Source organism: Apis florea, unplaced genomic scaffold (assembly GCF_048593485.1).
Source record: "Apis florea isolate Af1SG1 unplaced genomic scaffold, ASM4859348v1 contig_3571_pilon, whole genome shotgun sequence".
NCBI lineage: Eukaryota > Metazoa > Arthropoda > Insecta > Hymenoptera > Apidae > Apis > Apis florea.
The window spans coordinates 635,993-661,918 of record NW_028256783.1 but is presented as its reverse complement, the minus strand read 5'-3'; the positions used below and the strand labels follow the sequence as shown (position 1 = coordinate 661,918).

Sequence of the window (25,926 nt, the reverse complement as noted above, 5' to 3'; positions counted from 1 at the left end):
GAATTTTATATAAATGTTCATATTAATACTTTTTGTCTACATTATACTATTCCTTTTAGTTATTCTTTATTGATTATAAATATATAACTTTCAAAGTTATTAGTTCTTATGTAATTTGAAATAAAATAGAATGATTTATACAATTATTACATAATTATATTAAATTAATATATTTAGAAATTAAATATATTATATTTATTATATTTGAAAATTATATACAGTCGTTAATATGACTATTGACTCGCTAAAGCTTCTATTTTGAAAATTTCTTTTGGACAATCTTCTGTTAAAATTATCGGACCATTTTCTGTTATTAAAATATCATCTTCAATACGAACAGCTAAACCAACAAATTCTGGTGGAGCAAATTGATTTTTAGGATTAACATATATACCTATAAATAATAAAAAGTAAAATTATTTTAAATATTAATTATTATAAATAAATTGATATTTCTCTCATATATATTACCAGGTTCTATTGTAATTATTATTCCTGGTTGAAGTTTTAAATTCCTTGAAATTCTTCCTGTATCATGCACGTCCATTCCCAAATAATGACTCACATGATGTGGACAATAAGAATAAACTGTAGAAAATAATTCTTTTTTATTTAAATGTTTTGGTATTAATCCACATTCTTGTAATCTTTTGCCTAATAAAGAGCACATATCATGATATAATTGATCTAATGAAGGCAATTCTTTTAATTTATGAATTAAAATTTTTTGAATATCCAATACTATTTCATATAAAATTTTTTGTTCTTGAGTAAATGTTCCATTAATTGGCCATGTTCTGGTTACATCAGATGAATAACCATGATATTCACAACCTAAAAAAATTTTAAAGAAAAAAAAAACAATAAAGAAATTAAAAACAGAATGTTTTTTTCATTTATAAATATTCTAATAAACCTGCGTCCATTAAAACCATATCTCCATTTTGAATTATTTGATTGTTAGTAATATAATGAATAATATTAGCATTTCTTCCCCCAGCAACAACTGGTGGATATGCTAAAAATTCTGCTCCATTCATTCGACATTCATAATCCACAGTTGCAAATAGGTGATGTTCACTCATTTTGGGTTTTGATATTTCTATAGTTTTAGATATTGCTGCTGAAATAATCTTACAACTTTTTTTCATTAAATCTATTTCAGATTGTGATTTAATTAATCTGATTTTATGCATAATATTTGTTGGAGAAAGAATTTGACAATTTGTTATTTTCACTAATTCATATAATTTTTTATGTAAACTTGTTTGTGTTATATCAATAGTATCATACCAAATGATGCTATTTTTATTTTCATTCACAAAAGAGATAAAAAATTGTTCTAACTCTATTATTGGAAGTGCTGTATCTACACCAAACATTTCAGACGCTATTTCAACTTTAGTCGTAGGTCCATCCCATAGTTCAGAATGTTCATCTTGTTGTGTTAAAAATAAAGTAGTTACAAAATTTTCATTTTTTATTGTAATTATCAAAATACTATTAGGTTCTTGACAACCAGTAAAATATAGAAAATCTGTATTTTGCCGAAAAACATATGGAATTTTACCAGACATGTATACTTTAGATGAAGAAGGAATAATCACAATATGTGATTTAGCTAGATTTGAGATATAAGCATGTGAAATAATATTTTCTATCAATTTGCTTCGTCGCTTTTTGAATTCACAAAGTTGAATACCAGGTATAACTTCTCCTTCTTTTATTAAATGAGGATGTGTGGTTACTGTTGGTTGGCCACATGATCGATAAAAAATACTTAATGATTCTTTAGTTTTTTGTCGATTTAAATTATTTTTAATTATATCTAATGAATGTCGCATATATGTCCGTTGTCCTAAAATTATAATTAATATTAAAATAATATAAACAATTTTTATTTGCATTTATAATTTTTAAACAATAACCTATAATTTATTATTACTTTTATTTTCTTTTTCTCACCATATTTTTTAATTTCATATTTAACAGAATTCTTCACAGTATTAAGCATTTTATAGTTTTATATAAAACATTTAAATATGTTAAAAATTACTTATTTAATACACCTTAAAACTATCACCTATATATCACTGCATTATAAACACAAAATTGATTTGTGTAGTACTTTCATAAATTGTACACATACAATATAGCCATTCTAAGCTGTTATTACAATCACAATGTAACTATTTTTCCAAAGAAATTGGCGATAAATTTCATATAGTATCTAAGTATTTATATACATACATTGTTCGTTGTTATTACGATTTTGTATCTTTTGTCTGAGTTATATTTTTACGATCAATACACAGTCAAAGATATAATCTTTTATAAAAAATTAAATTTGGTAATGTCGCGATCAAATATAGTTATATTGAACGAACTTAAGATACTATTAAGCAGTGACAATTCAAATCATATGTAAATTATAATTTGTTAGGCAAAATCAATTTATTATTAAAGTATTTATAAAGTGAAAGAAGATAACTATTGATTCCAATAAACATCAATTGTCTTATCATAAGACAAAGTTGCAAATTTTCAAATGTACCTGTTTAAAAAAGTCAAAAATATATATTTTGACTAACCTGAAAAATAATTTTGTGAATTACTGGGAATTCTTTAAAAATAAAATTTCATTTTATTTAAAAACTGAGTTAGAAACTTATTTCAAAAAAAAAGTGGAAAAAAAGAAAATTATACAATGAATTTATATATTGATTAAGCAATAAAAAAATTGTATATAATATATATATTTAGTTATGTATTATAATGTAAAAAATTTAGTTCAATTTCAAAACGTATGTTTTAGAATTTTATAAATTAAACTTCATTGATTTTTGAAAATTTAATAATATATATAAAAGATTAATATGAACATTCAATTGGATATTACAATGAGGCCAGAAATTCGCTTAGATGCAAAATGGCTCAAAACAGATTTAAAACGTCTACTTTATCGAGATGGTTTAGCTGAACTTTGGAATGAAATGGTACGAGATGGAGAAATTGTAGGTTCTTTTAGTGACAGCCTAGTCAATACAGCAGGGATAATAGCTAGAAAAGGTATAAAAAATGTGCTACATTTTTAAATTAAAGATTGGTTAATTAAATATTATTTTGATATTTTCAGGTGAAAGTGGACATTATTATTGCAATATGGGTGTATTAACATGTCCTTGTTGCAATGGAATTTGTGGTCCACAACATGGATGTAATTGTGGCCCATGTCAAAAATTAGATGAAGAAGAAGCAGCAAGAACAAGTACATTTATAGAAAAAAATATGATAGCTGAACATGTAATGGATTCTTGGCTTTGGGGTTCTCAGCCATGTAAAAAATTTTAATATGTTTTGTATTAAATATTATTAAAATATATAATTTATTATTATATCCTTAAGTATTTTTATAACAATTTATAACAATTAATTTTTCAGCTATTCATGATTTAACAACATGTATTAAATTACTAATTAAGGAGCAAAGAAAATTATGTTATGAAGTTGCAAACAATACATTATCTGCTATAAGATTAAGACAACGTCTGGTAATAGCACGACGATATTTTTTGGCTCATTCTCGTCATAAACCTCAAGAAACTAAAGATATTTCAACAACATCAAAACCTACTATCAAGTTACAAAAAATGTATAATCAATATTAAGATTAAAGTAGAAATTATTAGAATATTTTTTATTTATACAATAAACATTATTATATAAAATATCTTAAATATCACGAATGCATTTAAATTACAAAATTTATACGCATGTGTACGTGCATGATTTTAATTGATTAATTATTAATTATATATTGTTTAAATTAATATTCTTTTTATATTTAAAAATATATATATTATTAATATATCATAAATGTGTATTCTTAAAACATGTATAATTTCAGTGTAAGATCGAATGAGAAGCCTACATTAGGTTTAGCACGTGTAGGATCTCGTGCAGCACTAAATTTTTCATTTGCGTATTTAAGACGAGCTTGGAGATCAGGAGAAGATGTAGAATTTTGCAGTGAACTTTTATCTGAATCATTGGAAGCCTTACAATCATTACCCGAAGCTACGCTTTTTGATGAAACTAATGTTTCTCAAGTATGGTTAGAAGTTGTAGAACGTTCAGCAAAATTTTTAAGACAAGTTGTTACAGGGTATTTTATAATTCATTATTTTAATTATTTTTAATTAAATTTTATTACTAATTTGTTTGTCATGTTTTTGTTACATGAAAATTGTCTTTGTTTTTAGAGATATAGTTAGTGGAAGATCATGGTGTCCTATTCCAATTGCTGATCAGCATACCGCTCTTTGTTTGTTATTAGAATTGGTGACACAGAGAGCCACATTGTCAAGTTTATTAGATTCTGTATGTTTGCTACTTCATCTGAGTGGTAAACATAAACATCAAGATAACCGAGTAATGCCACCTGGAAGCATGGCACCATTGGTACCGTTATTAAGGCGGTTAAATATGATACCAGCTTCTAAGTCACATCGAATAGATACAAATATTGCACCAGGTCCTTGTGAAGTTTTACTTAAATATTTAAGACTTCCCGAAGATGATTCTACATCCGTAGATTTACGAAAAGCTGCAGTTATAATAATGTGTAATCTGAGCAGATTAGCTGCTCCTCTTTTGCCTCCTATTATTGCTGATAGATTTCAGAAAAATCATAATCAAACTTTTCAAGAAGTTATAGCTTGGGGAAGTGTGAAATTGGGTAATGGATCCTCTCCATTTTATTATGATACAATTGCTGAGCTTGGCATCAAACAACTTTGTTGTACCGAGAGAGCTCTAATGATTCTTTCGGTTAATGGGAATGTTTACATGATGTATTATGGATCAGAAACTCAATATCCTCAAAGAGTATATGGATTTTCGGAAAAGCCAATTATAATGATTGCTTCACATTCAGATGGTACACATTATTTGGCATTAACCCAGGATAATTCCGTTTATTCTTGGGGAAATGGCGACGGTGGACGACTAGGTCATGGAGATAGGGCATGGTATGACGAACCAAAGCTAATTGAAGCTCTAGTTGAAAAGAATATTACATTTATAGCGTGTGGAAGTACGTATTCGGCAGCTCTCAGTTCAAATGGTGAATTGTACACTTGGGGAAGAGGAAATTACGGAAGATTGGGTCATGGAAATTCAGACAATGTAATGATTCCTACGTTAGTAACCGCTCTAAATGGGCACATGGTCGTATATGTGGCATGTGGTAGCGGAGATTCTCAAACGTTATGTGTCACAGCTTCTGGTATAGTATTTTCCTGGGGTGATGGAAATTATGGGAAGCTTGGTAGAGGAGGTTGCGATGGATCTAAAACACCAAAGATAGTGGATAAATTGTTGGATATAAATGTGGCAAAAGTTTATTGTGGTGGACAATTTTCGGCAGCTTTAACTGCATATGGTGAAGTATATACTTGGGGGAAGGGAGAAGCTTATAGATTGGGACACGGAAACGAAGATCATGTTAGATATCCAAAAATAATCGATATATTGAAGACAAAAAAAGTAAAAGAATTATGTGTAGGAAACTTGCATGTATTAGCATTAACGGAAGATCAATTGATATATGGTTGGGGTAGAAATGATTACGGTCAAATTGATCCGGCATTAGGCACTGTTGTACCCGAACCGACTTTATGTCCAACGTTATCCGGGAAAAATGTAATTGGTTTAGCTTGTGGACCAACGCAAAGTTTTGCTTGGTGTACATCAGCTTGGTCAGTAGCGAACAGGGTAGCATTTGTTGTTGATATTTGCGAAGAAACTTTTCGATTATTAGATACATTATTGAATAAAGCATGCGAAGGATTACCAAGCACACGACCACCTACTCAAGATCGTGAGTGTTTAGCAGTCGCCACATTGAATTTAATTCGATTGCAATTGCACACTATGATAACGCATAATATCGATAGTAAATCAGTCGGATTGGCCAATACACCATTATTAAACTCTTTGAAACAGCGATGCGTTATGCTTGCAAGCAGCATAGATATTTTAGCAACAATTCAAGAAGCAGCTCAAGCTGTTTTACAAACTGGCTGGAGCATTTTATTACCGACGGCGAATGAACGCGCAAAAACGTTATCGAATTTTTTGTCAAAAACAAATTGCAATAATTTTGAACAAATAAACGGCAGCAATGGTCAACAATTCATGGCAGATTTGCTAGTATCTAGTTTAATGGCAGATGGTGGCTTGGAATTGGCGTTGAAGACTGCTGTAAAAGCGGAAACAAGTGAACTTGCTGACGAAAAAGAATTTTCTGTGAATAATAATGCTAGCAAATCAACCGATACAAAACAAGCAAAAGAATTGAATTCGGAAAAAAATAATACAAGTATATCATTGTTACAACTAGTGAAACAGTTGATCAAAAATGGTACCTGTATTACGCAATCAAAATTATTAATAACCCATCAATTAGCTCGCAATTTCGAGGAATCGCAAAGAAGCGATAATTCTCCTAGCTTGAATCTCCTTTTAAAATTTCAACGATTATTAATTGCACAATTATATGAATGTATCGATGACGTTGGAACAAAAAAATTACGTGATCAGGAGATGCTTGGAGCAGAGTTACTTTTAAAAAAATATCTTTCACAAATTTGTATTCATGTAACTGAAATAATGTCGTTTGCGGTCGAATTAGCTAATACTTCTATAAAACAGTTTATATTAGTTACTACTGTTTTAAGAGGTGACATCATAAGTGTTTTGTTACCCGAATTGATTACATGTCTTATTTTGTTGCAACACGATTATCCATTATTATTGCTTAACATGAATTGGATGGAGATAATGGCACCAATATTAGATGCGCTCAATCGATTCAATAAATTAGTACCAACAATCGAAAAAAATGAAACAGACGATCTTTCTTGGCCAGGTATCATAGCTCCACAACATGGTAATAAAATATCAATTTCAGACGAACCTACTACTATTCGTTGGGCTGATCTAGAAAATCACAATCGTGATGGTGGCCTTTGGGTAGTAGTAAATAATAATGTATATGATATTCAAGATGTTCGATTTGATGAAAGATCAAATTCTCTGGAAGGTCTTCAAAGAACTACTACTGGTTGGGATGTTAATTCCGGTGGTGAAACAAATGTATCATTTTCTCGTGATCAAGTATCGCGAAATATGATGGATTCTTATTTTGTTGGTTATTATTGCCATTCTGAGCCAGAAAACACTGAGATTAAAATCGATGTAATGGACGTGTGTTCTTGTCTACTTGATACAGAAAGAGCTTTAGGCTTTCTTTTAGGATTACACGCTCACAGAATGCGACAAAGTTTACCTTTACAAACTGCCGAAGAGGAAGCTGGTCGCTGGTTAAACGCGAATTTTTTTAGAGGTGGATTACAAATTTTACAACCACCGAATCCTTATGAAGAAGAAAAAGGAGAAGCGAGAAGTAATACCTCGACAGCTGCAAATTCACCCACAGAACCTCCACTTCCTATGCGTATAAAAAACGAATTGCAAAAGAACGAACGTCGAGAAGATGATCGAGTTACAGCATTTATTTATGCTTTAGCTGAAACTCATAAAACCGATGCTCAAGTTCAATCATTTTTAACAATTATTGATAAATATTCAAAAGCGAACAATCTTTTAGCACATACTGAATTTTGCGGCGATCATCCAGTTGAAGAAGTTAGCAGACTTTTAATGGCAGTTATAATAAAACATCTTGCCTTAGGTTATCAGGTAATAAATTTGATCGATCATCAAGAAACAGGAAATGACAGTCCAAGACTCACGAAACAATTGGCTGAAATGATTAGAACAATTCATCAAACGAAATGGAATTTAATCAGAATTAGACAGCAACAAAATAGAAGTTATAAAGAGGTATGTGCTCCGGCACAAGAAAAATGCAGATTCCTTTTACACGAGGTAAGATCAGCGACAAGTTATGAAATCAAAGGACTACGTGATTTAAAATTATTATATACTGTTGCAAAATTTCGGAAAACTGTTAAAACAATAATCAGAGATATTCGAAAAAACAGAGATTCACCAAGTAAGCCGGAAGATATTTTGAATGCTTCGATTCAAAATGCGAAAATGAAAAATAAATCTGATGAAGATGTGTCCATAACAATGATCATGACGACAACAACGACTACAACAACAATGGCATCGCCAATCATGGCAACTATAGCTTCGACAATGACATCAATAGTAACAACAACTATATCAACGATGACTACAATGACAATGACGTTAACGACAATGACAACAACATCAACGCCAATACCGACACCAACGACTACATTAACAATGTCAACACCAATGCAAACTTTGACTCCAATTTCGATTGCAACTCAGAACTCAATACAGAAAGAAATGAACGGAAAACATCCGTCAATTTCACCGAAATTAGAAAATTTATCAGGTAACAAAAAAACATTTGCTAAGATAACTGAAAAGATGAAACAGAAAACTTTGAATATTGATTCAAGTGAATTAATGGTAAATATCATAAATTTTGTAATTACCGAGGACAGTGGAGATGTTGAAACTCTACGTCGAGCTATGTATTGTCAGATGCAACGAGCAAAGTTACGTGAACAAGGAATTGTAATGATGCAGCAATTATTACAGAAAGATTATCTGATAACATCGGTAAAATATTCGTTGTTAAATGGCTGGCTCGGTCTTTCTCATGAGAATAAATCTTTGGCTAATGGAATAATGCATTGCCTTGAAAATATTCAATCAGTAACACCATATCAAAAATCGAAAATCATTTTAGCCGAGGCGGAAATAATTTCTTGGGCAGTACAAGCTTTGCGAGCATATGTTATTCAAGCAGAGTTACCGAATAAACCAAAAATAAGCGACAAAAGTAGTTTGAATCAAGGAACATATACTTGGTTACGAAAATTACCCAGAGCAAGATTTTTATTAACGATATTAGGAATGTTAACCAATTATCAGCATGCAAATGAGATTGGATTATTAATAAATTCCGGTTGCGTGTCAAGCATTTTGACATTGCTTAGACAGATTGGGCCATCAATATCTACAGAGCCAGGCGTAGATGCGGATATGAATATAGACACAAAACCAAAAGATATGCCAGTGAATGTCATATACGAAGATAGTTTTGAAAAGAATAAACCGCAAACTGTTCAATTAACTGGTGCTGAATTAGCGGCTTTGATGAAAATAGGTACAAGAGTAGTACGCGGCGTTGACTGGAAGTGGGGTGATCAAGATGGACCTCCACCGGGTGAAGGTCGAGTAATCGGAGAACTTGGGGAAGATGGTTGGATTCGTGTACAATGGGATAACGGTACTACCAATTCATATCGTATGGGTAAAGAAGGAAAATATGATTTAAAATTAGCTGAACCACCGACGCCACCAGAAACCGATAGCGAGATTGATTCGCCACAAGATCTGGCTAAAATTGATAAGGGAAATGATTTTGTGGATGTCCATCCGACTACTTGTCTGAAATCCGCCTCTATTACCGTACTTCGTGTTATCTTACTTTGTTGTGGCATCGAAGCTGATAGAGTCATTCCTTCTGCTATAAAGATACTTGCTTCTGTATTGCGCGGTATTTTATCTCTCGCATATAAATCTGATTTTAATACACATTCTCAACTTGCAAAAGAACATCATGAAACTTGGGCAACTCTTGGCTTATTAAGAGCTATTGCCAAATCTACCGAACTTTGTAAATCTCTGAGTACCAAGGCATGGGTTGATTTTCTTTTAAATATAATAGCTGAACAAAGAAATCCAGATTTGGAAAAGCAGATAATGACGGTACGTTTACTTACTGCTGTTCTACCATCTTGGTCAACTGATAGTCCTAGTCAAATGTCTTTCCTTGAAAAAATTTTTCGTATATTAGGACATATTGCGCTTAGCTGCGATTTGGGTACTAACTTTGAACTTTATTCGAATAAATGTCGCGTTTCATTAACTGCTTCCTATAGTTCCACTATAGTTGAAGAACTGATTTCATTAGTCAGATATCTGCATTCTCTTTCAAAGTGGAATGCAACTTTGAATTCTTTTCTCGCTTCAAAATTGTCACTCGCTTCTGATTTATTAAGCGATGGCCCATTGTTTCATATACAATTAAATGAAAATGGAGGTGAGAACAGTGTAAACATTCAGGATACAGTGATGGCAACTCTTATCGTTATTGGAGGACTTGATGACAGACCAAGGATCGGTGGTTTGATCGAAATCGATGGTCATATAAGCACTATATGTAAATTTACTAAACATTCAAAAATACTTGTACAAGTACATGATGATAACAATGCTAATACGCGCAAGAAAATTCCATTTTTTGGAATGAGACAGCTTAGCGAAAAGTTTCGTTTAGATCGAATGCCTATGCCCGATTCTTTCATCTCTACTTGGGCTAATTTGTTATTGGGTCATCGAAGCATGGATAAAAGACCAAATGGTATGCCAGTAATAGCTGGTTCAGTAAATGCATCTATTCTACGTAATCAACAACAACAACTTGCTGCATTAAATGCCGGAAAAATTATATTAAATTATCAAACAAAATTACGAAAAATATTAAAATATATAATTGACAAAAATATCAGCAACAATAGTAATAACAATAATAACCATAACCAACAGAATCATCATTATTTTCACCATTACTATTATCATCACCATTATCACCAGCGTCAAATTGACATGGGTGAACATATTAATGATGAAAATAATTGTGAAATTGATGGTCGACGATGGGATAAGATTAATCGAATCAATCATGCTTACGAAGATCATGGTGAAAACAATGATAACAACGATATTGATGAAAATGAAGAAGAAAATGAGGATGATGAAGACAATGACGATGATGACGAAGATGACAATGCGAGAGTAGTTGTAATTGACAGTACGAGAAATAATGGTAATAATAGCAATGATAAAAACAAAAATAATAACAATGATGACAAATTTGAAAATCATGGAATGAATAATGTTATTAATCGAGACATAGATAGCGAGGATAATTATGAGGAAACCAACGTTGACGGTAGAGAAGATTGTCGTAACAAACGAACAAGTCTATTCCAAGAAATGCTGACGCGAGCTACAAAACCTCAACCATTAAAACCCATATTCAAACATAAAGAATTGGAAGAGGCTGCACTTACAGTTTCTCAATATCTAGCTTCTGAACTAAGACATTCCTTAATTCAAGTAACAAACACAATAATCACGGGCACAGCATCAGGATCAGCCTCAGTAGGAGGTGTGGCAACAACTGCAGGCCCGTTTTCAGAGCCTGAGTCTCCTGTGTCTGATTGTTCTTTGATATCATTGACATCTAGTCAAAAAAAACATTGCAAAAGTACTGGAAGAAAAAGTCCTTTACCGATGAGTCCACTAGTTGCCCAATTGATAGAGATGGGTTTTCCAAAGAAAAGTGTAGAATTTGCAATTAAAAGTTTGAGTTCAGCTGTTGGATTTATTACAGCAGAAAGCGTGGTAGCTTGGCTTCTTGAAAATCCGGATGCTGCATTAAGTGACAGCGAAACGTTATCAAGTATATATGGATTATCGGATCCTGAAGATTCAACCAGTGAAAATATTGACGAATCTCCGTCGACGCACGAAGCTATTTCTTCTTCGATAATACCACCAAATTATATGAAACGTTCCGATTTTTTATCAGTCGATGAATATGCGATTTATGTAAGGGATAATCTGATACCAGGTATGTTAGTAAGATGCTGCAAAAGCTACGAAGAAGTGGAATACGGTGACGTTGGTCAAGTTATAAAAATTGATCCGGAAGGTTTACACGATTTGAATGTTCAAGTTGCATGGCAGCGCAAAGGAGGAACTTACTGGGTAAGATTTATTCATATTGAACTTCTTGGTCATCCGCCAACAATTCCAGGCCCAGCTACGCTAAAAATTGGTGATAAAGTAAGAGTAAAAGCATCAGTGACTGTGCCCAAGTACAAATGGGGTTCAGTGAATCATCAAAGTATCGGAATAGTTACAGGTATAATAAACAATGGGAAAGATGTGGCCATTGATTTTCCGCAACAAAATAATTGGACTGGTTGTGCGATAGAAATGGAGCGAGTGCCCTCCTGCCATCATTCAGTCTCATGTAATTCTTGTCACTTATTACCAATATCCGGTCCACGTTTCAAGTGCAAATATTGCGAAAATTACAATCTCTGTGAAAATTGTTTTTATACGAAACGATGTCATCGACACGGTTTTAATCGAATCGTCGAGCCAGGCTCAGCAGCGGTATATGCCGGCAAACCGGGAAGGTATCATAGACAAGATTATACAGAATCGTCTTTAATCGATGATTGGTCTAAATGTATAAGAACATTGAGAGTTTCTTCGCCACAAAGCTGGGCAACACGATTATTCGATGGATCTGGTCTATATTGGCAAAGTCCTCAGGGAAAGCATTGGATTCGTATGGAAATGTTGTCTGGTATATTAATTCATTCGTTGAAAATAATTGTAAATCCACAAGATGGCAGTTATATGCCATCGCTGATTGCGATAAATGTTGGCGAATCATTCAACAGTTTAGTAGAATTGACAACAATCAGTGTACGACATACTGACACAAGTGTACTTTTACTCCAAGATATGAAAGAATATTATCCGTGTATCGAAATAGCAATAAAACAATGTCGAAACGGTGGTATAGACTGTAAGATACGTGGCCTTCAAATAATTGGCAAAAGAAAAGTATTTGAGAATCAATTAGCAACATCCATTTCATTTCTTGCCTCAGATTGGGAGATCATTCAAGAGCAGATGAACTCGCAACGTGGATCTGAACCACAACCTCAGCATTCGGCTGTTTATGTCTGGGGATTAAACGACAAAGATCAACTCGGAGGATTAAAAGGATCAAAGATCAAATTACCGGTTTATAGCGAAGTTCTTTCAAAATTGAAACCCGTTCACATAGCTGGTGGTAGTAAAACTTTATTTGTAGTCAGTCAAGAAGGAAAATTATATGCATGCGGAGAAGGTACGAATGGTCGTCTTGGCCTTGGAGACGATAGCAATGTATGCGAACCGAAGCCTATCCCATTTTTGAGTCAATACGTAATCAAGAAAGTATCTGTACATTCAGGAGGAAAACATGCGTTAGCTCTCACCCAAGATGGTAAAGTATTCTCTTGGGGTGAAGGAGAAGACGGCAAACTAGGCCATGGAAACTCCATCTCTTTAGATAAACCAAGATTAATAGAATCTTTAAAATCAAAGAGAATACGAGATATTGCATGTGGATCGGGTCATTCAGCTGCTATAACTAGTAGTGGAGAGTTATATACCTGGGGTTTAGGCGAGTATGGGCGATTGGGTCATGGCGATACTGCAACACAATCAAAACCAAAATTAGTACAATCCTTGGTTGGTCAGCGTATAATACAAATTGCATGTGGTAGCAGAGATGCACAAACGATGGCATTGACAGCAGATGGATTGGTGTATTCATGGGGTGATGGAGATTTCGGTAAACTAGGTCGAGGAGGCAGCGATGGTTGCTATACACCATTATTGATTGATCGACTTAATGGTTTGGGAGTGGTGCAAATCGAATGCGGAGCTCAATTTTCTCTTGCATTAACTAAATACGGTGAAGTATGGACTTGGGGTAAAGGTGATTATTTTCGACTTGGTCACGGTAACGATCATCATGTTCGAAAACCAACGCTGGTCGAAGGACTTCGTGGGAAAAAAGTTATACACGTCGCTGTTGGTGCTCTTCATTGCTTAGCGGTAACGGATATTGGACAAGTATATGCTTGGGGCGATAACGATCATGGTCAACAGGGAAATGGTACAACAATCGTTAACAAGAAGCCATCATTGGTTCATGAACTTGATGATGCAAGAGTGAATCGAGTTTCTTGTGGTTCCAGTCATAGCATTGCTTGGGTTTTGACCGATCAACCAGCGATTAATAATCAAGAGCCAGTCACATTTCCCACTACAAAGGATCCATTGGGTCAAATGTTGCTTACATTTAAAAGCACTATCACCGGATTGGAAACAACTGATTTAAGCAATTATCCGGTTCCTTCTTGCTCTAAAACATCTACCGTTTCTCAACTAAACGGCGGCGATATTACCAATGGTGATACAATCCTTAATATATCCACTTTTTCCTCCGGCAACAGACCTTCTCTCTCAAGCATTATTCTCTCGTTGGAAAGTAATGTAGCGAAGCAGCAAGCATTACAACATGTGATAAATGCACTTCGTATAATACAAGCTCGAATCATTGTAGTTACGGCATTACAAAGTCATTCAACATTAAAATTAGCTAATAATGGCAATGTTGGTATTAATAATAATAAATGTTGTCCAATAACTGAAATAATGGTGCCAGATGGAACAATTACTGGATCGAATATTATTGGTGGAGGACATAATCATGTATATCAGAATGTGGGAGATAGTGCACAAGGTGGTGGAGAAGCACCAGCAAATGCTGCGGAACTCATTAATTTAGTAAACAATAGCCCGCGAACGAGTCCCGAATCTGAAGATTATCCATTAGCAACTGTTTTTCCTTCGATGTCTAGTTCCGCTAGTTTATCCTCACGTGCTTCAAAAATGTCAAGCAGCGCGATGAGCGTGATTGCAGCAACTCTTACATCTAACGCGCAAATAGTTGGCGAAGGAGTCGCTTCAGATCGTAATTTGGATGATTTTACATGTACTCTGACTGAAGAGGATGGGAGGATGCTGATCGATTTATTAAAATTAGCTGTTGCTAATCGAGTATGCAAAGGAGCTAAAGAGACTATATCTTCAGTATTGATCGCACTAGCGAAAGTGAATCATTCGATTCGTAGTATAGTGCTAGAAATTTGTATTACAGAGTTGGAGGACACAGTAGCGAATTCAAATAATAGAAGCAATGTACCACAACCGATAGTACAAGAAAGTCCACATCCATATATAGATGGTACAACGTTAACTGGCCATGTTAAAATATCAGGTGCAGAGGCTCTTAGAGTTGAATTTGATCGACGTTGTTCCACCGAAAGACGCCACGATCCGCTCACTATTATGGATAGTAATAATCGAGTGATGGCTGTGAAGTCTGGCAGAGAATGGAGTGAATGGGCTGCCGAGATTCGAATTCCAGGTGATGAGCTCAGATGGAGATTTTCTTCGGACGGATCGGTGAATGGTTGGGGATGGCGATTTACAGTATATCCTGTACTTGCGAGCCTCGCACCGCATGATTTAATCTCGGATAGAGCAGTTCTATCGCAACCTTCTATTGCACTTGCTGAATCTCTTCTGGATAATACTTTGATCACATTGGATAAAAATATCGCGACACGATTAACAGCTACTTTAGCTCAATGTAGCCAATTAAGCGTATTATCTGCTCAACAACGAATGTGGGCGTTAAAAAAATTACAAGTCGTCTATTCTTCTGGACCAGGTATACGCCCGGAAATCGCACTTTCATCACTTCTCGGATCATTACCTCAAGCACTTTTGAAACAATATACTTATGAAGATCCTTTGGTCCGCGGTGGAAAACAATTAATGCATAGTGATTTTTTCAAAGTTCTTGTAGCACTTGCCTGCGATCTTGAATTGGATGGTATGCAATGTTGTTCAGAAATTCACAAATGGTCTTGGTTTCGAAGATACTGTCTTTCCATACGAGTTGCCAAATCTCTTATAAATCGGACGTCTCTTCCAAAACCATTCTGTCTTGAAGTTACTAAACAGATTAACGAAATGATAACAGACAAAGAAGGAAACACTAAGGATCATGAAAATCATGAATTATTCAAACAGGAACATGATGAGCAATTGTTACAATGGTTAAATCGTAGGCCAGAAGATTGGATGTTATCATGGGACGGTTCTGGTGCCATTTATGGTTGGGGACATAATCATCGCGGACAATTAGGTGGACTTGAAGGAGCAAAAGTGAAATTACCTGTTCTTTGTGAAAGTTTGTCTGCGCTTCGACCTGTCCAGCTTACCGGTGGAGAGCAAACTTTATTTGCAGTTACTGCTGATGGAAAAGTTTACGCAACTGGTAAATTTTTTTTTTCTTTTTTTTTTTGATTCAATGTTTGTTTTTATTGTCTTACACTTTTATTTATCATTGGATAGGATATGGCGCTGTTGGACGTCTAGGGATTGGAGGAACGGATTCTGTTATGGTACCTACACTTTTGGAATCCATTCAACATGTATTCGTTAAAAAAGTAGCTGTTAATTCAGGAGGTAAACATTGCCTTGCCTTAAGTTCTGAGGGACATGTTTATTCTTGGGGAGAAGGAGATGACGGAAAATTAGGACATGGAAACAGATTGTCGTATGATCGACCGAAATTAATCGAAGAGTTATTGGGTACCGAAATTGTTGATATAGCTTGTGGTGGCCATCATAGCGCGGCAATTACTAGCGCTGGCTGGCTTTATACTTGGGGAAAAGGTATGAATAGGAAAGTAAAAACCAATAATATCGAATAATGAGAAAACAAATAAAAACAAATATATATATAATTATATAAATATATATAATTATTATCGATTTTAGGTCGATACGGACGATTAGGACATGGAGATAGCGAAGATCAATTGACGCCCAAATTAATTGAAGCTTTACAAGATTATAAAGTAATTGATGTAGCATGTGGAAGTGGTGATGCGCAAACTCTTTGTGTTACTGATGATGATAATGTTTGGAGTTGGGGTGATGGAGATTACGGAAAACTAGGTAGAGGAGGCAGCGATGGTTGTAAAATTCCGATGAAGATTGAATCTCTCGCAGGACTTGGTGTCGTTAAAGTTGAATGCGGCAGTCAATTCTCAGTAGCATTAACAAGATCAGGAGCAATATATACATGGTAAAAATTCAAATGATCAATTTTTTAATGATTTTAAGTTCTTTTAATATTTCGTATGTAAAATCTTTAGGTCCGTTTAAGCAGGAATTAAAAAAAAAAAAAAATTAAAAAAAAAATAGAGGACGTATTTTAATTTTTTATATAGCTAAAAAATTGAATTTTCATTTTTTTTGACCGTTTTTCATTTTTTGGTTCCTATATTTAAATTATTTTTAGATAATAGATGATTATCAAATTTTATACATAAACAGGGGTAAAGGAGATTATCATCGTTTGGGTCATGGAACAGATGATCATGTGCGAAGACCACGTAAGGTGGCAGCACTTCAAGGAAAAAAAATCATTTCTATAGCAACTGGTTCGTTACATTGTGTAGCATGTACCGATAAAGGAGAAGTTTTCACTTGGGGAGACAATGATGAAGGCCAGTTGGGCGATGGAACAACAAGTGCGCTTCAAAGACCAAGATTAGTTCATGCATTACAGGGTAAAAAAATAACTCGAGTTGCTTGTGGTAGTGCTCACACTTTGGCATGGAGTACAATGAAAGCTACTCAAAGCAAAATGCCTGCCACTACACCAATGGAGTATGATTTGGTAAAAGATTTACCCTTTCCTGTGCTGCACAACCGATTAGTGCTTCTTCATCATTTTGCTGAATTACTTTGTCCGTGTTTGCCGATGTATCCAATTACTGGCCCTGTTAGTTTGAGTAAATTAGCACCTATATTAGTATACAGCATCAAAGAAGCAACTTTCCGTAAAGTGGTTCAAGCAACGATGGTCAGAGATCGACAACACGGACCAGTAATAGAATTAAATCGAATACAAGTAAAACGAGCTAGAAGCAAAGGTGGATTGGCTGGACCAGATGGTATTAAATCTGTTTTCGGTCAAATGGTTTCGAAAATATCTTTATTAACACAGGATGTTCTCTTTTTTCCTCATAGAATTTGGAAAGTGAAATTCATCGGTGGGTTAATAACAATTTTAATATTAAATATAAAACAGAAAAAGAAAAATATGAAAAGAAAAAAAAATTTAAAAATAGAAAAAATTAATGAAATCGTCTCACATTCTCAACAGGAGAGAGCGTAGACGATTGCGGTGGCGGATATAGTGAGAGTATAGCAGAAATGTGCGATGAATTACAAAATGGTTCCTTACCATTACTTATACCAACGCCAAATGGTCGAGATGATAGTGGCACTAATAGAGATTGTTTTCTTTTGAATCCAATAGCTGATTCACCATTACATATGAACATGTTTCGATTTCTTGGAATTTTAATGGGTATAGCTATACGAACTGGTAGTCCATTGAGTTTGAATTTGGCAGAACCTGTGTGGAAACAACTTGCGGGTATATCGTTAACACCTGCAGATTTAACTGAAATTGATAGGGATTATGTTCCCGGATTATTATGCATTCGAGATATGGATCCTGACGAAAAAATGTTTCAAACACTTGAAATGCCATTTTCTACGCCGTCGGCTGTAGGACACGATGTATCTTTGTCTAGCAGGTTTTTACATTATTACATTATTTTTTTGTATCAATTTTAGCACTTATGCTCGATTTAAATATATATATATAAGATATTTATTTTTGAAATACTTTTAGAGGATCTATTATTATCTCTATTAATATAGAGATCAAAACAAATACAAAAATTTGTATATAAAGATATTGCTTATTAAATAATTTAAGTTCACATTAAGTTAGATGAAGTGAGACAGAAATAGAGTGCAGAATAGTGTAACAGAGACAATTTGATTTGATTTTATTTTCATCTTGTTTCGTTTAATACAAACTTTGATTCTTATAATTCAGGAAAATCGATTCTCCAAAGATATTACATAAATAACATATTATAACATAATATATTAACATTCTGAATATATAAGTATTAGATAATCCCATAAATAATGTATGTTAAAAGTTCAGTTATAAAGAATCATTTATTACGCTTTAAAAACAAAATTAAATCATCATGATAGTTTAAGAATTAAATAAACAATATCTAGCTTTGATATATAAAGGATTGTTGTTTGAAAACTGTAAATAATTTTTTTCGAATGAAGATGACAATATCTGAATATATATAACGAAAGTAATAACAACAAAAAATTAAAATTAATCAATGTATTAAATTCATTATAATCTAACATTAAATATACATTAAATTCATTATATTTTTTGAAATCAACATCAAAATATTACTATTTATTATTTTTATTATAAAATTTTTTAAATAGCACAATAAAAATTAATATTAAATAATAAATTTTTTAATAAGAAAAACTAGAAATTTGTTTTGAAAGAAAATTAAAGAATTACCTCATATTATAAGAAATGACTCTTACAAATAAAAATTAATAGATTAATAATTTAAATAAATAAATTAAAATATTATATATGCACGCATATATTAAAATTATTCTTTTGAATTATTATATATTATTATTATATTGATATATATATTATATTAATTATTATATTTATATTATTATATACTAATGAGATGATCTAATAATATTTCCAAATATTAAAAATATAGAAAAATGTTTGAGATGATAATTATATGATATCAAGATACATATATTTGATTTTATTATAATCATTTATAAAAGTCATATTTAAACATCCGTAAATTTTTAATAAAATAGAATTTTATATTTTTTATTGTATATTCTTGTAAATATTTTTAACACTAAATTTTGAAAATATTTTCAAAACATTATTTTTAAATTAATTATAATAATTGCATATGCATAAATTGTATATTTTATATTGCATTTGTTAAGTTATTAATTATTATATATATTAACAATATTAATGTTATTTGGTCGGACTTTACATTATGAATCTGTATATTTCAAAATAGTATAATGTAATTCTAGCCAATATTAGAATACATTATTTTAATTTAAGAATTCTTTTTTCATATATTTTCATATATTATTTCTATATATGCAATAATTATAATTATTGTGAGCATAATTAAATTATACTAATAATTAGTATATTGAAAGCTATTTATTTTAAATATTCCAATAACAAAAAATCACATAGCGAAAATTTTGATTCTCTTAATGATCATAGTACAAATTTATTAAAATTGTTATTTAATTTATTTATGTTAAAAAAATGTTTCAGTACGTAAATATAGTTAAATATAATAGTTATTAATTCAATAATCTATATTTGCATCTAAAAGTAGGATAAAGTTATTTTCAAATTTGCACAAATTGTGATAACTTTGCTAAAGTTCATAAGAAATTTATAAAAACAATTTTAAAAGTTTTAATATTTTTTAAAATTAAATTTTTTAAAATTTAGTTTTAATATTTTAATATTTTAAAGTTTGATCTTTCCACTTTTAATCCATTTTATTGAAATCAAGAAGATAAAAACATATAAATGTATAAATACATTTTATACAAATACAAACATATAAATGTTTCAAACTTTAAAATTTTCTTGTTTGTTAAGTACACTGAGTGTAATTTTTTCTATAATTTTTATATTTAAAAATATCAAAAAATATTTACTTAGAAGTCAAGTAAGTCAAATATTATCTAAATATTGAAATAAAGTATTACTAAAAAATACTAAAAATTACTAAAAAATATCAAATTTTATAATACTTTATAGGTATACATAAGTTTTGAAATTGAAAAAATGATATGAAAAACTTAAATTAAAACATAAATTTTTCACTATTTATGTTATAATATGTTAAATTAATTTTATTTTAATTGGCATTCTTTTTATAAACTTTTTGTTCTTATATTTGATAAAAATTTTTTTTTATTTTTAACTTGTATTGTTAGAAGATACGATAATTTTTCTCCAAAAAAAAAAAAAAAAACGAAACTATATTAAAAAAGCATTCTTTTTTACGAAATTACAATTATTTAAAAATGTTTCCAATTTATAATTATCGAATTAAAATTACAAGCAAAAAATATTTTATATTGTTTTTAAGTTTATTTATCGTATAGCGTATACATCTCAGATATCAATAATATAAATTCTAAACACTTTTTTAACAAAATTTCTTAAAACCTCATAAATGTCCAAAATACAAAAACGAATGTATAAACGTGCACGAAACGTTGAAACTTTGAACTTTTATCAATTATGATTAAATTAGTTATAAAATTTCAACTGGAACAAATCCAAATCAATTCTTTTTGTACTTTGATTTTTATAGAATTTAAAAACAATAGGTTTCATCGAGAAGTAGAATCATTAATGAAATTTTATAAAAAAAATTATTGAATTATTGATTATCTTCAAATATTAATAATTAATAAACATAAATATAATTACAAGAATGTACAATAAAAAATATATAAATTTATTTAAAGATAAAAAATATAAATATGATCCTTACAGAATTAAACAAAGTATTCCTTATAATTTTATAAATTTGAAATATTTGAATTATAAATATTATAAATATTTTTTTCATATTTTTAATATTTACAGGAAAAAATCACGTATTTTATATGTTTTATATGTTTAAACCAAACATATGTGCAGAATTTAAAAAAAAAATTTATCAGCTAATATAAATAGATTCTATATTTTCAATTTCAAAAAAATTAAATAAAAAATTTTCTGGAAAATTTATTTTAATCTTGAAATTCAAAGCCAAAATTTTTTTTATTTCGTTTTTTATTCATTATAAAAATCAAATTTGTTAAAGAAATCATGGTTTATAACTCAACTGTCTTTAAAAATTAAATATAAATATATTTTATAACTAGATAGATCATAAATATTGACTATTATCGATTAAATATCAAAGTATTATTCCTCAATATGAAATATATCGAAATATTAAGAAATAAAATGAAATAAATTTTTAAAAAAGATTTCATATTGTTCATATTTTCGATAATTAAATTTTTTGAAAATATTTTATTTAAGTAATTGATGAAAGCAGTTTTTTTTATATATATGTGAAGATATATAAAAATTCTCATTAATATGATATAGACATTTAATTAAATTTGTTTCACTATTAATATGAATAGATATTATTAGCTATCACATTATAATCTTTGTTAATAATTTATAACTAGGATTTTTATGTATATAAAATATGCATGTAAAAAATATATAGAACTTATACTCATAAAATATGTAAATATATATGAAAAATATACATATATATAGATCAATATAGTATTACATATAACAATAACATTAAATAACATTATTTAAATTATGTAATAGATATTTAATAATTTAACTAAATATAAATAAAAGTAATAATATAATATATGAACATATGTGTATATATTTTCTGATTAAAATATGTAAAATAGTAATAGCATATCAAAATATATATTTACATAAAGATCCGCAATTTATTTATAACTAAATTATATTATTTTATATTACCAACATTATATTATGCATTATACATCATATATAATAATATTTCACATATACATACATTCGCGCACGCGAGAAATAATTGCTATTTCATCAGTAATATATTATTTATTATCTATTTCAGATGAAGCTTTCTAAATGCATATGCCAAAAATTTATAAATAATATTTATTGATGTACCGGGCAAGTTTTAATATATAAATTTTTTTTGTAAAACCAAATTTTACTTGTACATATTATAATAATTAAAAAAAATGTTAATAATTTACTATAACTTTTCGTTATGCCTAATATATTCGAAATATATAAAAAATATAAACAAAATTTATTTAAAAAAATAATAGAATTTTAAAATGATATAATGAAGTAAAAAAATAATTACTAAAAAAAAATGTTCTTTTGAAAAATAGAATAAATATATAAGTAGAATATATGAAATAAGAAAAATTTTGACCTTGAATTTCGAGATCAAGATCAATTTTGTATGAAGTTTTTAAGAGATATTTATTTATCTGAAAATGTAAAAGCTATAATTATAGATACAACAAAACTGTCTTATATCCTATATTCTTTTTCTTATATAAAAATTTTAAAAATGACATTTTAGAATTATTTGCTTAAACTTGTAAGAATAATATTATTATTATTAATTATTTTTTTTTTCAGATATCGAAAAATCACTCCAGAAAATAAACATGAATATGTGCAATTAGCTCTAAATTATAGATTACATGAATTTGATACTCAAGTATCTGCCGTTCGCGAAGGAATGTCAAAAGTTATACCTGTACCTTTTCTCGCATTATTTAGTGGACCTGAACTGGAAACAATGGTTTGTGGCAGTCCAGATATTCCACTTACTTTATTAAAATCTGTTGCAACTTATAAAGGTATAACATATGTGTATATGTTACATATTATGATATAATTTAATTTTTCAATTCTCATTATATATTTATTTCTTAGGGATCGAAGCAACAGCTCCTTTAATACAATGGTTTTGGGAAGTAATGGAAGAATTTTCCAATCAAGAAAGATCTTTGTTTTTACGATTTGTTTGGGGTAGAACTCGTTTACCACGTACAATTGCGGACTTTCGAGGAAGAGATTTTGTCTTACAAGTAAATATTTTCATCATATTTATATAATTATTTGCTATTTATTCTTATTTTTTCTTTTCTATTTAGGTAATGGATAAATATAATCCGCCAGATCATTTTCTTCCTGAAAGTTATACATGTTTTTTTCTTTTGAAAATGCCCAGATACTCCTGTAAACCAGTATTACGACAAAAATTAAAATATGCGATACATTTTTGTAAGAGTATTGACACAGATGAATATGCTAGAGTACAAGCTGCAACCAATTCAGATACCGAAGAAACGGACAGTCTTGCTAGCGAAGAATACATTTCGCTTTAAAGAAATCCTGCAATTTTTTTTTCATGCAATTATGTTAAATTTTTTTTATTAATTTTTTTGAAATAATAATTTATCAAAAAAGGATTTTTCCGTTAAATTTAGTTTCAAACAAGATATTTAGTAAGATAAAATATTTAATCTGTTAAGTTTAAGAAGTATATTTTTTTCTTTTATCTTTTTTTACACATGCGCGCATGAATAATTCAAGTTGTATTATAAAAGTTATATTGCTTACTATCGAAAATATTCTGACATTCTAAAGTATTATTAAAAACTATTATTATCAAAGAATGCTCTAGTGTATTATTCGTACATGTTATTTGTGCGTACTATGCAATATTATTATTTATTTTATATTTATATATTAATATCTGTATAATTAGAAAGCTATGTATATTGTTTTTATATTTGATATAATTATCTGTATATTCTCGTATATTAGATATACAATTTCATTTTATATATGTAAAATTTTATTAAATTTAACATCATGATTGATATATAAATTAAAAAAATTAATTTTTGTTTTTTCGCAAAACAAAAAACTAATCATAAATAATTTTTATTGTATTCATAAAATATATGAGAAAAATAAAATAATTTTTTTTCTATGATTATACTTCTTGTAAAATAAAAATATAAATTAATAAAAATATTTTGCGTTTTTATATGAATTTAAAAAAAATATTACTTCTTGAATTCTTTTTATATAATTGCGCATCAATACAAACAAATCATTATTATAAAAGATTAATGAATAATTAATAATATGAATTTATAAACATGATCATTAAAACGATAAAAAATATACTATAGCAGTTACAATACGAAGTATAACATTGAAATATTATATAAATTTATTATTTTTTCTCATTAAAAATATGTTTTGTTTAATAAAACACAAGATATTTCTAACAATAAGTGTGTGTTTTTTAATTTATGTTAGAGCTTTTAAATTTTCAGTTACATATTAATTATACGAGATTAAAAACATTGAATTTATTATCTGTAACAAAATTACCAAATGTAAATAATAAAATTAAATAATTTAAAATTTAATATTTTGGACATAATATAGAAAATAATTTAAATATTATTTTCAGATAAAAATAATGCAGGTTGTAATGCTTTTTATCATCTAGGAAAATATGATATTAATTACTATTCTGTTAAACAAATCGAAATTAATATCTGTATCATGACACATTGGTCTTATATAGAATAATCCAAATAATGTTGAAATAAAATTATTAAATATTATAAAACATATCTATAATATATCTTTGAAAAAATATAAATCCAAGATGGATAAATAATGATTTTTATATTGCATCTTCTAATGTAAATATTCGTTTTTATATTTATTATATTATCTATTTTTTATTTTTCTTATTATTTTTTATTTTCATTATTCTTATTGCATTTTTTTTTCTTCATAATCATTATTATTGTTATTTTAAATTTTTTTAAAGTGAAATTAATATTTTGAAAATTTAATGAAACTAAATTATCTAAGCCATAATTTTCAATTATTATCATTAAGATGAAACTATTTAAGAATTTTTTTATTATTGAACATATTTATAAGCACGGATTTTTAGAATGATATTTATTATTTCAGTTTTTTATCTTTTTTATTTTTTTTTAACTACTATGTACATTGAATGTAGTATATATAACTTTTATAATAGATATAATATATATTTATATATATTTATAATAAATATATATATTTAATTATATAATTTAATAAATATATATATATTTAAAATTATCAATATTTTATTTTCATTGTTTTTTTATTCCATAAAAAATTACTAAATTATTAATATAATAATAATAAAATTATTAATATAAATTCCGTAATTTCATTATTATTACTGTAATAATTAAATATCAACACGAGACAAATATAGAATATATGCATAAATATTAATTAATAGATAAATAAACGCAAAAAATAAATGCAATAAATATGGAAAATTCCTTTTAATATTTTGAAATTAATTAGTATTTTTATTTCTTTTTATATTCTTATTATTTTTTATTATATTCGGCAATATACAAAAAAAACTTCTAATTCTGAATTCGTTCATAAGTAATAAGTTTGAATTCCGATTTTTATCTGATATATTAATTATTCAATTGTATATTTTC

General features: G+C 29.3%; 2 protein-coding genes across 4 annotated transcripts; one reads left to right on the top strand and one right to left on the bottom strand.

The window, feature by feature from the left end:
* Positions 1-154: 154 nt before the first annotated feature.
* Positions 155-2,569, bottom strand: LOC100873045 (xaa-Pro aminopeptidase 3). 3 transcript variants are annotated; one of them, XM_003693386.4, is made up of 4 exons: positions 1,966-2,569; positions 917-1,858; positions 472-834; positions 155-394 (listed from the first exon to the last, which is right to left on the bottom strand). In XM_003693386.4, exons 1-4 carry the CDS (start codon positions 2,012-2,014, stop codon positions 234-236), a joined length of 1,515 nt encoding a protein of 504 aa, XP_003693434.1. In that variant the 5' UTR covers positions 2,015-2,569; the 3' UTR covers positions 155-233. The 3 variants fall into 3 exon arrangements, with proteins under 3 accessions (XP_003693434.1, XP_012341591.1, XP_086770183.1); XM_012486137.3 differs by having other exon boundaries at positions 1,946-2,307; XM_086914057.1 differs by having other exon boundaries at positions 1,929-2,168.
* HERC2 (E3 ubiquitin-protein ligase HERC2) lies at positions 2,390-24,690 on the top strand. The gene is made up of 13 exons (XM_086914055.1): positions 2,390-2,742; positions 2,816-3,069; positions 3,137-3,337; positions 3,442-3,652; positions 3,908-4,165; positions 4,263-16,120; positions 16,198-16,521; positions 16,627-16,936; positions 17,188-17,909; positions 18,023-18,461; positions 23,015-23,238; positions 23,315-23,469; positions 23,536-24,690. The coding sequence occupies exons 2-13, from the start codon at positions 2,877-2,879 to the stop codon at positions 23,767-23,769; spliced, it is 15,129 nt and encodes a 5,042-aa protein (XP_086770181.1). The 5' UTR covers positions 2,390-2,742; positions 2,816-2,876; the 3' UTR covers positions 23,770-24,690.
* Positions 24,691-25,926: the final 1,236 nt, after the last annotated feature.

Excerpts from the sequence above, each read along its gene's own strand:
- LOC100873045 (XM_003693386.4), bottom strand. The coding sequence starts at position 2,014 with ATGCTTAATACTGTGAAGAATTCTGTTAAATATGAAATTAAAAAATAT. Across the intron at positions 1,859-1,965 it reads ATATGAAATTAAAAAATATG|GACAACGGACATATATGCGA; the intron begins GTGAGAAAAAGA and ends TTATAATTTTAG. Across the intron at positions 835-916 it reads TATGGTTTTAATGGACGCAG|GTTGTGAATATCATGGTTAT; the intron begins GTTTATTAGAAT and ends AAATTTTTTTAG.
- HERC2 (XM_086914055.1), top strand. The coding sequence starts at position 2,877 with ATGAACATTCAATTGGATATTACAATGAGGCCAGAAATTCGCTTAGAT. Across the intron at positions 16,522-16,626 it reads GCTTTATACTTGGGGAAAAG|GTCGATACGGACGATTAGGA; the intron begins GTATGAATAGGA and ends TATCGATTTTAG. Across the intron at positions 18,462-23,014 it reads GATGTATCTTTGTCTAGCAG|ATATCGAAAAATCACTCCAG; the intron begins GTTTTTACATTA and ends TTTTTTTTTCAG.